This window comes from Desmodus rotundus, chromosome 2, assembly GCF_022682495.2.
Source record: "Desmodus rotundus isolate HL8 chromosome 2, HLdesRot8A.1, whole genome shotgun sequence".
NCBI classification, from domain to species: domain Eukaryota; kingdom Metazoa; phylum Chordata; class Mammalia; order Chiroptera; family Phyllostomidae; genus Desmodus; species Desmodus rotundus.
In genome coordinates this window covers 77,532,173-77,547,885 of record NC_071388.1, presented here as the reverse complement: position 1 = coordinate 77,547,885, position 15,713 = coordinate 77,532,173, and the positions used below count along the sequence as shown (strand labels likewise).

Sequence of the window (15,713 nt, the reverse complement as noted above, 5' to 3'; positions counted from 1 at the left end):
ACTTTTTTTTGTTTTACAATATACCATGGAAACTACTAGTTCACAAAGGTCTTGTTCAAAAAAAATTTTTTAACAGCTACATAGTACTCCATTGTGTGAATATACCAGTTTATGTAAATACATGTCTATGTATGGGCATTTAGGTAATTTCTACTGTTTTGCCATAACAATGCTGTAATTGAGTAACCTTATGTGTGTATACTTTCATAATGTTGGAATGTATCTTCCTTCAGGTAAATTCCCAGAAGTAGGATTGCTGGGTCAAAATATAACTGCATATGTACTTTTGTTAAATATTGCCAAATTCTCCAAAAGGATTGTACCAGTTTGTTTTCCCACTATGAGTGTGCCTCTTCCCATAGCCTTGCCAACAGAATGCCATGCTCTTTAATTTTTGTCAAATCTGTTAAGTTAAAAATATTTCAGAGTAGTTTTAATTTGCATTTCTAGCTATGAGTAAGACTGAATATCTTTTTGTTTAAGGGCCTTTCAATATCTTTATGAACAGTATTCATGTTATTTTTATTTTACTATTGCTTTTTTGGTCCTTCCTAAATGTTAAGAATTCTTTAAATATTAACTATTTATTTTTATATGTGTTATAAGTAGTGCCTCCCTCATTGTCTTTGGCTTTGATTATGGTGAGTTTTTGTAATGTAAGTGGCTCCATTTTTTTACACAGTAAACTTTGTTAATCTCGTATTGCCTCCCGATTTTACGTTAACAGCCTTTTTCTATAGTGAGGTTAAAGATGAATTCACCCATGTTTTTTCTAGTGCTGTATTGTCTCATTTTTAAATTTAAATACATTCCTGATCTATTTGCAGTGTATTCTTCTGTATTTGTGAGAGTGGGATCTCATTTTATCTTTTTTTTTTTAATTTATTGATTGTAGAGCAAGAAAGAGAAACATCAATTTGTTGTTCCACTTATATATGCATTCAGCAATTGATTCTTAAGGTGCTCTGACTGGGGATCAAACCTACAACCTTGGCATATTCTGGATGACGCTCTAACCAATGGAGCTACTCAGCAAGGGTGATTAAGATCTAATTTTAGTGAAGTGATATATTTATGGTATTAAGCCATCCTAATTGAGAGCAGTCTGCTTTAGCCTCTTTCAGGAATGCATTTAAGTTGTTCTTCTGTAGCTTTTACATATTTCTTAAGTTGATTTCTAAAGTACACAATATTCTTTGTTGCTGTTGAAATAAGGTTTTCTCTATCATCATGTACTGGTTATTTTAGGATATGAAGGCAATTATTTTCTGTATGTTAACTCTGTATCTTCTTATCTTTCTGAATTCATTTATTTGAGTTTCATCATGGACTTTTTAAGACTTTCCAGGGGGTACCATCATATCACCTGCAACTAGAGGTGGTTATACTTCCTTACCAAATTTTGTGCCTTTAATTAATTTTTCTTGTCTAATTGCATTGCTTAATGCCTCTAGTACAATACTGAATACTAGTAGAAATAATGGGCATCTTTGCCTCATTCTTGTTCTCAGTAGAAATGTCTCCAGTATTTTACCTTTAAATAAGATACTGCTTTAGGGTTAATGTAAGCATTTTTCTGTGTTAAAAATATCCATCAATTCCTATTTTCTTACGGCTTTTATCAGAAATAAGTGTTGAATTTTTGAAGGCTTCTTCAGCATTGTATCAATGAAGGAAAACTAATAAAAAGCACTGTTAACCTGAGAACTCTAAAGTGTAGCAGAAGTAGCAACTGCAGGAATAAACTACCGCCCGTAGGGCCAAAGGAATAAGTGAACAAGGGAAAGATAATACTTAGAGGGAGGGAGCAAAGGCCGAATTTCAGATCTTTGAGAAGGTACAGATGATGCAAGGAAGAGCAGCATACCAAGTGGCCCATCACCACAATGAAGACATTTTGGAAACCCTTTGGTTCAACTTCTGCATGAAAATCCCTGGTGACATGTAGCGCTCCACCCCCACAGGAATCTTTTGCCATTTAGCAGTAATTATTGTTTGTAGTTTTTACTTCTTTTCATTTTACTATACTTTCCAAATTTCCTACACTGATCCAACATTTCTTTAATAATTGGAGAAATGGGTGGGGAGTAGAAGTATCTCTAATGTGAATTAGGTTAGTTGGCATGCTACCTAATGACAGCGCTTCAGATATGTGAGGGTTTTCTCAAACTGCCTCGAGCCACATCAGAATAGATACCCACTTAATTTTTGTTCATGGACACAGAACTTTTATTTATACCTGTGTATTTTTAAATATAATACAAATGTACTGTTATCCTAAATATCTTTTTTTCTAAGAGTAAATCATCTTTGGGAGCATTGGGAGCAATGGGAATACAATACCCATTGAATTCACATTGCTTAATATTTAGAAAAAATAAAAACTTGTCTTTGTAAATATCAAGGACAACCACTCTAACTTTACTGCAAGAAGTTACCTGAATTCTTGTGTATCTTATCATATCACTGATACTGACATATATTGCCAATGAATTTCACTCAGAATCTAGCATTGTCTTGATCTCATGCCATCATACACATGGAGCTATTGTATTCCTGCATTTAGAATTCCACAACTAAATCATAGTTAATGTGACACTTGAATTAGGATCAATAGAAATCATGAATTTACCCATGTAACTATAAAATAAAACTAAATCTCTGTAATATATAGGGTGGGGCAAAAGAAGGTTTATAGTTGTATGGAATACAATAAATAATACAAGAATAAACTTTTACATACTCCTAACTGTAAACCTACTTTTGCCCCACCCTTTATATAGAATATAGAATCTTTTATATCCTGACAGTAATGAAAAGAGATCAACACAAGTAATGCAAAGACAGTGACATTGAAAGAATACAAGAACAGCCCTGGCCAGTGTGGCTCAGTGGATTGGGCAGCATCCCACAAAGCAAAAGGTCACCGGGTCGCTTCCTGGTCAGGGTACATGCCTGGCTTGCGGGCTCAGTCCCCATTGGAGATGCTTAAGAGGAAAATGATCAACATTTCTCACATCAGTGTTTATCCTCTTCCTCCCTCCCACCCCCTCTCTCTACAAAATAAAACCTTTTTAAAAGGTGCAAGAACAAAATGTTGAAGTACTTGCAAATGATTAAAGGAAATTAATGAAGATGCAACTGAAAATGAAAAGGTGTGGAGGGGGCCATGGAGTATATGGGAACTCTACTGTTCCATTCAGTTTTCCTATGAACCTAAAACTGCTTACATAAAGTTTACTTTTAAAAAGTTAAGAGTGTTAGCAGTGGTTTGCCTCAGATTCACAAGATATATCTCCACAATAAACATAACAAGTGTAAAAACCCCCAATATTATTAACATTATTATTGTAATGTGTGTGGATATATATACATTTATGTGTATGTATATATATTTTTTCCAATTTCCCCAAACAGGGTTTAAATGCCGTATTTTCAAAGGACCACTTTGAGAAGAAAATAACACTTTTCATGCTGATCCTAACCAAGTGTTTGCTCTCATTCTATCCTTTTTGAATTCTGCAGTAGGCATTGTCTACATTATGCTCCAAGAAAGAAAATCCGGAATCTTAAGTCTGACTTTTACCACAGGTCTTGCTTTTTCTGGTAGGAGTAACTTAAGAAGTAGGTGCTATTCCATGCCAACTTTTAAAATAAGGGGTACTGGGTAGTGTCACCAATCTGAAATGGATAAAAATTATAATACCCATCTCTTGTCATGCAAATTTCAGTCCTATTATGGTTTGTTTGCAATGTGCAAAGAGCCATTAGAAAACTGAGCAGCTTCAAGATGAAGGGCAGTTTCAAATATTAATCTGGTAATAATGTGTGTAAAGCAGAAAGGGAGATAGGGCACGTATGGAAGCTAGGAAACCCAAGATATTAGTAGAATGCTGCATGCATAACTTTTACGTTAACAGTAATTAGCAGTAATGGGATAGAAGTAACAGATCAGACATTGCTAAGGAATTCAGTGGCTGAACTGATTATAGAAGAAATAGAAGTATCCTAGTTGACTAGGGATGTGGACCTAAGTACCTGGAAGAATGGTAGATGCTAAAGAGCCACCCATCCCAACCCTCCCAAATTGGCAAATGTATACAGGGTAACCTTTAAAAGTTTAGGAAAAAACCTGCAGCCAGAATTTAGGTAAGTAGGAAGTGTGACTAAAAATCCATGGAGCTAGTTTCTAAGTGGGACTAGGATACTTGAGAGAATGGGGTCATAATGAAGCCTGATTGTGTAACAGTAAGTACCATTGCTATGGGAGTTGATACCATTTCACTTCTTTCTTTTTCCACATCCGTTGAATGGGGTTGATACACATCTGAACTTATGCAGCACTACAGTTCATGAAGTGTATGCCCATGAAGTAGAATATACTGTGCCAGGAACTTTAACGTGATGTCTAAATTATTAAAAATAATAGGCAAAAGAATATAACTAACAAGCTAATGGGAATGGAATATTTAAAAAGAAAAGAAGGAATTCCAGTCAAGGTGGCTGCATAGGTACACATGGTACTCTCCTCCTCCCACAACCACATCAGTATTACAGCTAAACTACAGAACCACCATCATTCAGTACTACCTAAGTCTAGCTGAACAGAAGTTCTATAAACAAGGATATGAAAAAGCCATTTCAAGACTCGTAGGAGGGGCAGACACACAGAATTGTACAGTCCCGCACCCACATACAATGGATAAAAATCAGGAGGCATGTCTTGGCTGCAGATGTCGCTGCTGAGGAGCAAGGGGTCCCAGCCCCACACCAGGCACCTAGCCCAGGGTTCCAGTGCCAGGAAGAGAAGTCCCCAAAACTGCTGGCTGTGAAAAACCAGCAGGGCACTAAATGAGTAGTTCATTTGGTTAGAGCGTTAGCCAAATAGGCCGAGGTTGCTGGTTTGATCTCTGGTCAGGGCACACACAGGGTCCAACAGAAGTAATGCCTGCTTCAGTATGGTTGGTAGGGTAATAACATGGGTGTACCAATTTATAGTATTAATTTGAACATTTCAACTAAAATGTCATATGATGTGCTTGAAGGTGATAGTTATGTTACAGAATTACATGCTTATGATTTTATAATTAAAAGGGGCATTATTTATGCCAGACCCTGTACAAGAATCAACCAATGAACGCATAAATAAGTGGAACAAATCAATGTTTCCCTCTCGCTCTCTAAAAATCAGGATATAACAAAATGCGTACACAATTGGAAATCTATGTACATAGATACATATATAAAAAAGAAGCTTGACCTATACCTCTATTTCAAGTGGATTATAGATATAAATACAAAAAGCAAAATTATAAAGTTTTTAAAATATAAAATAGGGAAGTATAAAGATCATTGGGCAGGCAAAGATTGTAAAAGGGCAAAAATTTATAATTGGAATACATTAAAATTAAAGACATTCATCAAAAGATACCATTAAGAGAATGAAAGACAAGCTATAAAATGGGAGATGGAATTTGCAAAACATAGTATCAGGCTTCTATTCATAAGACAATGTAATTAAAATGTGGGTAAAATATTAAAAAACAATTGCCTCACATAAAGGATATTTAAATGGCTGATAAATATATGCAAAGGTATTCAACTTTGTTAGGCATATGGGAAATGAAAATTAAAACCACATGGGATACAAAGCACATATATCTCAAAATAGCTAATGTTAAGTAAGTAAGACTAAAATTCCACCCTGACTGGTGTGGCTCAGTGGGTTGGGTGTCATCCCACAAACAGGGCTCACGAGTTCGATTCTTGGTCAGGGAACATGCCTGGTTGCAGGCCAGGCAGGTCTCTGGTTGGGGCACAGAAGCAACAGATCAATGTCTCTCTCCCTTTCTTTCTCCCTTTCCCTCTCTCTAGAAATGGATAAATAGAATCTTTTTAAAAAGACTAAAATTCCACTCTTAGCTATATATCCAAAAGAAATGCATGCCCATATATTACTAAGAGGATAAATATGGTCCTTGCAGCATTTTTAAAAATTTTATTTATTGTGTAGAGAGAGGGGCGGGGGTGAGAGAGAAACGTCGATTTGTTGTTCCACTTACTTGCACATTCACTGTTGCCTCTTGAGTGTGCCCTGACTGGGGATCAAACCCACAATCTTCACATACTGGGACATTTTAACCAACTGAGCTGCCTGGCCAGGGCCCCTTGCAGCATTTTTCATAACCCAAAACTGACAAGAACCCAAACATTCAATGGAAGAATAGTAAAGTTGCAGTATATTCACAGAAAATAAATTTTTAGCAGAGCACACAGACACAGTAAGAATTTATTCTTGATCTTAGCCAAAAAGCCAAGGAAACAATGACATTGTAAGAATTTAAAATGAGGATAATAAATCCTATCCACAAGATAAGGAAAGATGAAAAGAGAAGCAGGGAAAAGTATCTATAAAGAACCAAGTGGAAATGCTGGTGTAAAAAATAAGACTTTTAAATGAAGAATTTAATAATTAATTGAATCAAAAGAGTTAAAGATCAGATTGAGGAACTCCCAGGTTATCAGAAAGGGAGAAAAAGATGAGGAGAATGAAAGGTATTCAAAGTAGAAATAAAGCTTTCAGAAACAGTAAGCAGAGGAGAAAAATATTTAAAGACACAACACTATTTGGTGTCTAGAATTTGGAAGAGACTAAAATACTTGAAAATCTCTGCTTGATAAGCTGCAACAAACTCCTCTGAAAACCATACTACTGAGTTTGTAAGAAAGGGAATGTCCTAGGGTGCCCAAATAAAAGGAAACTGAGTTGAAACCGTAGAAGCCTTATGACAGATGGGAGACAAGGGTATTTGTCTCAGGCAAAAGGCCTCCCTTGAAGACTTACAACAGTGGGTTTGCCCTCATACTGGTCTGGGAAGCCACAGTCTGAGATATTAATACAAAAATAGTACCTAGTCATTGGTATGCTTGGAGTAACTGGAAGCAAACATAAAACTAATCTGGAAGGACCCACCCATCCTCAACCTTAGGTGTGTGGCACAGGATTCCCAAAGGTAAGACCCAATTACAGATGACCTCATACTCTAAAATATGTAAAACTCTTGAGGAAAAATTAAAAAAACAGCAGTATTAAAGTTCGAAACTTCAGATAATTGACTATAAAGTAAGCATGGTACATTTAAAATGATTACAGAAATAAAGAAGTTAGCTATACGTCTTTGATCCACAACCTCTACAAACTGTAAGTGATAAATTGATAGCATCAGGGAGACAAAGGCTTTTACTGTCCACGTTCCAAAGGGTAGATGTGAAAGCCCTGCTCAGGAACCTCCAAGGAGATTACAGGTTTGAAAAGAAGAATCAAGACTAGGAAGCATCATGCACAGATAGTTTACATCAATGTTACTTTTTTAAAAAGACACAAAATTTGGATTAGCTCTAAATTCAGCTGTTTAGGTAATCTTGTGAAATTCTATAAACAGCCATTGGCTTTTAGTAAGACAAACTAAAAGCCATGTTGGAGGAATAGTTAATTCATTTCTATCGTAATACATACACATTAGTGACTAACAGCAATGACACAAACTGCTGAGTAGCAGTAGTGGTAACAACTAAATTTAACCAGGAAATATATCCACACAGTTTGAGGAATGTCATCTGACAACAAAACACTATTTCTAAAAATAAATTGTAAGGGACTTCCTGTCAAATGGGGACATGGGTAAACATGGCTCGCCTCCTCGCACAACCACATCAAAATTACAACTAACATACAGAACAACCATCACTCAGAACCGTCAGACATAGAGTTGAATGCAAGTCTGACAATTATGGAATTAAAGAAACCACATCCATCCCGACTGGTAGGAGGGGCGCAGACAAGGAATGGGCTGGTCCCACATCCAAGTGTGGTGGATAAAAGTTTGGGAGGGAAATCTTAGGAGTAAGGAGTCCCAGCCCCACACCAGGCACCCCCAGCCCAGGGGTCCAGTACCAGGAATATTAAGTCCCCATAACTTCTGGCTGCAAAAACCAGTGGGGATTGAGTCAGTGGAAGAAACTTCTGGAGTCCCAAGCACTTCCTCTTAAAGAATCCACACATGAACTTACTCAGACTCATTTCAAGCTCCAGCATCAGGGTACCAGCTTGAGAGGCACCAGTGAATATAGGGAGAAACTGAAGTGTTTAGCATCAAGGCAAGAACTGGGAGACAGAGGGTGGGCAGAGGCCATTGTCCCTTTTCAGAATCCTCCCTCCACAGAGCTATAAACATGACAGGTGGCAGTCTGGTGTCATATCTCACACTCCATCAACCTGGCTAACACTGTTTGCCCCACCCTAGAGATCCCCAAAGACTCCATCCCACCCAACTTATGAGCCCACCCAAGCTGCTTTTCCATGTGAATGCCTGGTTTTGGCTCATGCTTCACAACTTCCTAAATTCTCTCATACAAGCAACAGCCAGCCTCAGTGAGGCCCCAGACCATGTACCTCTTGCTGAGTGACCCAAGCCCAACACTAGCAGCAACCAGACTAGATTCACAGCTTGGCTTTGCCTGGGGATCTCCAAGCTTAGCACCAGTACCAGCTATCTGCAGACTGCTTTATAGCTCAATGTGGCCACAGGACAAAACACAGTGGCAGCTGACCTTGGTGTGTACCACCTGGAGAACCGCAGAGCCTGCACACCCAGTGGACAGGTATAGACCAAGTCAGAGCACCCCTACGCTGCCCCTGCACAGCTGATCCTTTATGGAGGGCAGAGGTTGGTGGTCAGTGGTCACAGACAATATTTGCAACTGACTGGCTTGGGTAAATCCCTCCCATTGACCTGTCAACAGCAATCAAGTCTCAAACTACAAGAGGAGGGTGTACTCAGCCTCTACAAAAGGTGAACCTCAAACACCCAGCTGATAGGGGAGGCTGTGTCACTGGACACTACAGACACCTACATTAGGCCAGGCTACCAAGACATGAAGTCAAAGCAGCTCTACTTAATACATAGAAACAAACAGGGAAGATGCCAAAATGAGGAGACAAAGAAACATGGCCCAAGTGAAAGAACAGACCAAAACTCCCAGACAAGAACTAAACAAAATAGAGATTAGCAATCTATTAGATGCAGAGTTTAAAACACTGGCTATAAGGATGCTCAAGGAATTTAGTGAGGACTTAACAGCATAAAAAAGATCCAGTTGGAAACATAGGATAAACCATTGAAATAAAGAACAATTTACATGGAACAAACAGTGGAGTGGATGAAGCCAAGAATCATATCAATAATTTGGAACATAAGGAACCAAAAAACCACCAATCAGAACAAGAAGAAGAAAAAATAATCCAAAAAACCCGAGAATAGTGTAAGCAGCCTGTGGGACAACCTCAAGTGATTAAACATTTGCATCATAGGGGTGCCAGGAGAGGAGAAAGAGTGAGAATTAGCAAATCTATTTGAAAAAAATAATGAAAGAAAACTTCCCTAATTTGGTGAAGGAAATAGACATGGACGTTCAGGAAGCACAGTCAGTCCCAAACAAGATGGACCCAAGGAGGCCCACTCCAAGACACATCATAATTAAAACACCCAAGGTTAAAGATAAAGAGAGAATCTTAGCAGCAATGGAAAAGCAGTTAGTTACCTACAGGGGAATCTGTCAGCTGATTTTTCAGAAGAAACTTTGCAGGCTAGAAGGGATTGCCAAGAAATATTTAAAGTCGTGAAAAGCAAGACCTACAGCCAAAATTGCTCTAACCAGCAAAGCCATCATTTAGAAGTGAAGGGCAGATAAAGAGCTTCCCAGAAAAGAAAAACTAAAGGAATTTATCATCAGGAAACCATTATTTATGAAAAGCGGACTTAAGAAAAAGATCAAAAATATGAACAATGAAATGGCAATAAATACCTATCTATCAGCAATTGAATCTAAAAAACACACTAAGCAAACAAGAACAGAGACAGAATCACGGATACAAAGCATTTTGATGGCTGCCAGATGGGAGGGAGGTGTGGGGGAATGAGTAAAGAGTTGCGTTGTTTAAGAAGTACAAATAGGTAGTTACAGAATAGCCATGGGGATATAATGTACAGTATAGGAAATGGAGTAGCCAAAGAACCTACGCATCACCATGAACATGAACAATGGTGTGGGTACTGCCTAAGGGAGTGGGGGATGCGGGGGGGATGGGAACAAAGGGGGAAGAATTGGGACAACTGTAATAGCATAATCAATGAAATACAATTACAAAATAAATTACTATAAATTACAGAAGTTTCCCTCGTGGTAATATAACACTGAATCTTTTGAAACTTAACACTTGTTTCTACTTGTAATTTATGTAATTCTATATATTTAAATTATCCAAAGTTGGCAATTAACCACACTACTTTAAATTTTGTGGTTAGGTTATGTTTAAAAGTAGTAAGTTTAAATATTATTATGTGTTACATCAATGGTTATTTTTTAATGTGTTCAATTCCCTTTTCCTTTAAAAACAGAGTAACAGCAACTGATTTATGAATTGAAATAGTGACCAGCTCAACTCCAAAGTTATGCTTTTAAACAAGGTTCAACATCTTTTATTTACATATTTATAACATACATTAATGGCCTTATACAAGTAACTAAATCCAATAAACAATGGTGAGGATGGAACATAATTTCCTATTTTAGTCAGGTTGAAATATACATTTTCACTAACTGAAAGATACAATAAACAAACAGCCATTATAGAGTTATACACTGTATGTCAATTCACATAAAATTGGAAGTCAGCCACACAGCTATTGAAATAACAGGAAATTTACAAATGAAGATATTACATATGCAAGTATAATGCATGCATAGCATCACATTTATTCTTTATCTATTAAGCCATTTTTAAAGTAAACTGGAATAAGTATCTCAATGATATATGTACATCAAGGCACATTATTCTCTTGTGCTTTAGGAATGATTTACACATAATATGCTTATATCTTAATTTTATACCTTATAATACCTTTTAATACTTAAAAGTTTAATTTTAACAATTATAGCTTGAATGATAGTTTCCCAGAGGAGAGAAATGTGACATTATCCCTATGGTTATTCTGAACATCAAAAAATTTGATAGCTTAAGGAGGTGAGAATTTAAAAATCAAACACACTAATTAATATAATTTAATTCTCAGGTAACTCTTTAAAATAATTTACTTTCAACAATCTGATGGATCATAATTGATTTAAGTAGCATACTACAATGAGGGATGAATTGAAGACTTTTTAATCTTCTGAAATTACTTGTACAATTATATGATATCCACAGGACCACTGTAGATGTCTATATTATTATCCTATTTCTAAACTTCAGTTTTTCAACAAAATGAACAATTAAACATGATACAAAAAAGCAAAACAAAAACACAATTTAAGAAAACATGATACAAAAGCTGCAAATATACCAAACCTAGTTTTAATTTGTTACTTTTTTCAGCAAAAGAACGAGATTCTTTCCATCCCCATCCTCCCATGTATTTATTGCCCTATGTTATCAGGAGAAATTTCTCATCAACAGTGCTTAATAAAAACTGTTCTTTGCATATGTTTATTTCCTTGCCTTGAAGAGATAATACAGTAAGGCTTTAATAGGCATTTCATGCATTTTAATGGCATATTTAAAATCGGCTATTCATTTAAGGGTTTCCTATATAGATAAGTATATTGTGCAAACTTGATTACAACATGTAACTCATTAAGTGCTTTAAAATAAAATAAAGATTCCCTGACTTACAAGGACTTAAAATAAATAGTAAGTCAAGAACCACAGATTTGAAGCATTTAAAAAATGTAATATACCTATGCATCCTACTAAAATGCTTTATATTATAATTTTTTAAATCCATAAAAAGGGCAAATGAAAAGAAAAGCCGACTGGTGCAGCCTCTTAAACTCAAAGGGTATAATAATGTCAAAATATAAATGGAACTGTACAGTTTTTCATTTTGTACGGTCCTTTACAAACATTAATTCATAAAAAGTATACCATGATAAACCACTGGCATCAAACAGATTTGTTTTCAATTTCTTTACAGTAGGTCAACCATTCAGAAATGTTAAAACATCATCAAACAGCCCAGAGTCTTGACATATGAACTCTACACAAAAAGTCACATACATAGTATTGTAAACAAACGTTCTGTGAGCTCAGTATACATGAGATGTCACTTTTAAAAATCTCCATTACTATAGTCATTCTGCTTCTGAAATATGTGCCACCTCTACTTCAACAGTTTGAATAGCTTCTGCAACTTCAGATAATTTCTGTCCTTGCTGTTGTGCCAACACATAATTAACCACTTGCATAATACTTTGGTCAGAAAGTGTAGATACTGAAGGATACTCTTCAGTAGCTGCAACAGCTTCAAGAGCTTCCATGGTTTCTCCTGTCACTACCACAGTCTCAAGTCCTTGAGGACCACTGCTTTCTTGTTCATGCATGTCTGATGTTAAGATGCTAACAGCATGCTCCACTTGAGTTCCTTGGTTATGAAACTGAAGGGTATCTTTTTCCAGCATAATTTTGCAAGGCACATAATCTCTGTGAAATTTAGTCATATGTTTTCGAAGTGTTCGAGCATCTATGTAGGCCTCACTACATACAGGACAGACATAGGGCCGTTCACCAGTATGTGTTCTGACGTGGCGTTTTAGAGATCGGGCATCAGCCCAAGCTACTCCACATGTTAAGCACTCAAATGGCTTAACTCCTATTAAAAAAAAAAAGAAGAAGAAGAAAAAGAGAGGTGTGTGTAGTGAGGTGCAAGTATCAAAATATATTAAAGTTCCCTGGCAAGTAATGCTTTTCTTTCAATACAGTAGCTCATAACCCTTTCTACTTTGATTATAGCAATCTTTTATTTAGGACCTAATGGTTTACCTTAGAATAAATCAGATTTTGCACTACAGTCTCTCTAAAGATGTGCCCAATAGAAGTTGCTGAGGGGCAATTCTGAGTTTCTGTGCATGGTCTCACGTAACCTTCAGAGCATTCCTATAATCCTAGGATAAGAAAACAGGCTCCAAGTAGTCCATAAAAAATGTTGATAGAGAATATTAAGCTCACTAAGTCAAGTACTCAGGTTCAGATCACCTCCATCCCTTGAAAAAATCTTCCACAATATGGAATACATCTCTTATATCAAGGAAGGTGAAGTAACAAGCAAGAGGGCTGATAAAGGGCAAATCACTATTGGATTGGCTTTTATTTTCCATATATTTATGTATAATATAAGGCTATTATTATATGATATTAAGTATAGTTACCTTCATGATTATTCATGTGTCTCCTATACTCTCTCAGTTGAGTGAATTTTCTTCCACATCGTTCACATACCCGTTCCAGGTTTTGCTTTGCTCTTCCTTTTTTCCCATGGGTAGCTTTCTTTACATGCCTTCTGAACAATGCTTTTTCATAAAATTCTTTGCCACATATATTACATCTAAAATAGGCAGAGAAAACCTAAAAGCATCAGGATCTGTAAGAAATAATCCAAGTACATATATATCGCAATTAAGTTCAGATCCTCCTCGAATTTACCCACCGGTAAGGCTCAGTGACAGAATGAGACTTCACATGGGAATACCAATCTTTCTTCCAACTATAGCACTTATCACAAAACTGGCACTGGAATGGCTTCACACCAAGATGTTTGTTCATGTGCTGGCGAAGATCTCTAGCTTCAAAGAAACTTTTTTCACATCTGCAATAATAAAATCCAATCACCCAACTGGATGATCTTATTCTTTCAAAACAAGTTTTCAAATATTCAATATATTCTTGGGTTTCTAGGTCCCAATTTAAAACAAAAGAATTCACTAGTATTCCAATCTTGCAATTAGGCTGCAGGGTGTTAAGTTCTTTTGGCCCTAGACACTAGAAACATTTGAGAAAGAATCATGCGGAACTCCCAAAGGTTACTACACAGGACACTTACTTTCTGTCTCCTCATCAGTCCCATCTGATCCCCTTTTCCACCATCTCTCATTCTCTGTCTAGATGCTGGGAGTAGGCCTTCCTTATCCTTGCCCAAAAATAAAACTGATTTGGGTGATATCAGCCAATATGTAAGAGTAAGAAACTCCTAAAGCCTATTCCTACACAAAAGCAGTAGACAAATTGGCAAAAACTGTCAATCAATTTTATTGGAACTATGGAAAATAATTACATTTAGAGAAACTAGGCAAACATGTAATCAAGAAAAAAAGTAGTTGAATCTTAGTAAGAAAGCTTTGTGGTTCTGAACTTATCCTGGCCCCATCCCCTACTCCCCAGCTCAGCAACAGCCATGAAGACAAGAATGCATACTGCTCTCGGTTACTAGGGCCAGAGGGACTTAATCTCAAAGAAAAGTGGTTGTATTGGGTTGGTCAAAAAAGTTTGTTTTTTTTTTCCCCATAAGATGGCTCTAATAGTGCTTAGTTGTTTTTAACTTCATTCAAAACAATTTTGTTAGACTGTATTGTGACAGCTGTCATATCAGTGTGCATTAAAAAAACATCAAAATCAGAGAATTTTTTGTGTAGTCATTTTAATACTAAAGATGGAAGAAAATACACATTCTCAGCATATTATGCTTTACTGTTTCAAGAAAGGTAAAAATGCAATTGGAATGCAAAAGATTTGTGCAGTGTATGGAGAAAGTGATGTGACTGAAAGAACATGTCAAAAGTGGTTTGAGAAGTTCTGTGCTGGAGATTTCTTGCGGGACATACTCCACATTTGGGTAGACCAGTTGAAGTTGGTAGTGATCAAATCGAGACATTAACTGAGTACATCAACATTATACCACACAGGAGATAGCTAACATACTCAAAATATCCAAATCAATGAAGTTATTGGTGAAAATGAAACTGTCTTGTATTTTATAGAAAAAAACTAAATGCATTTTCCCCAAACCCAATATGTTTTGACCTGTTTGGTGACTTTTCTCAAGATCCCCTCAAAGAGCTTGCTTTTATTTAATCTAACTCTCCTAGGGCCAAGGATTGGAAGAAAAGAGGAGTTTGGTAAAAACATTTAAAAGCAAATATATTAGCCACTGCCACGTGGGTCAAGAAATAATAATTTAGTACAGACAATATACAAACTAAAAGCTTAGGAAGAAAGGCTGGGGAATAAAATGCTTTGAGGAATAGGGGCTTTGAAAAACTCTCACATACTCCCAGGAGTCTATAAATTCACACACTTATTCAGGGCTGGGCACATGCTCAGAAGACCCGAAAAGGCCCTCAGCTCTCACCTTGGCTGACTCTGCACAAACAGGAAAAGAAAGCCAAGGCACAGCTGTAAACTGCCTAGCTGAGTGTTGAAGGCATTCTGGAATTAGAAAGTGGTAATGTTTGCACAACACTGTGAATGTACTAAAAGCCACTGAATGGTACACTTTAAAATAATGAATGCTATGTTATGTAACCAAAAAAAATGATTTCAAGAGGCTTTGGAAAATCAAAAGAGGGAAAAAGAGGAGGAGTCTGAAGAACAGACAAACTAGCAGAGGGCCCAGCACTTCAGAGAAACTGACTAGAAAGAAACTGTGGCCAGCACCAGGGATCATTCTTTCCTATAGTCTCCATCCCTGGGTAACAACAGATTTGAAGAGTCTCTTTAAATCATTTCATTTTTATTTATTTATTTTGCAAAGGAAGGGTCAGGTTTGATGTCCTGGTCCTCGGACCCAGGCTGTCCAGCACTCAGCTATTCCCCGTGGCCCTGC

At 36.8% G+C, this 15,713-nt stretch overlaps 1 protein-coding gene across 2 annotated transcripts in view; it reads right to left on the bottom strand.

Moving 5' to 3' along the window:
* Positions 1-15,713, bottom strand: part of ZBTB11 (zinc finger and BTB domain containing 11) — a 50,217-nt gene that overhangs the window by 9,500 nt on the left and 25,004 nt on the right. Inside the window, exons 9-11 of one of the 2 annotated variants that reach the window (XM_024558184.4) lie at positions 13,542-13,700; positions 13,264-13,439; positions 10,495-12,707 (exon numbers count right to left, since the gene is read on the bottom strand). In XM_024558184.4, the coding sequence (XP_024413952.2) occupies positions 12,190-12,707; positions 13,264-13,439; positions 13,542-13,700 (853 nt within the window). In that variant the 3' untranslated portion in view covers positions 10,495-12,189. Of the gene's footprint in view, positions 1-10,494; positions 12,708-13,263; positions 13,440-13,541; positions 13,701-15,713 lie in introns of those variants that run through there. The other variant, XM_053918293.1, reaches the window with a different exon arrangement.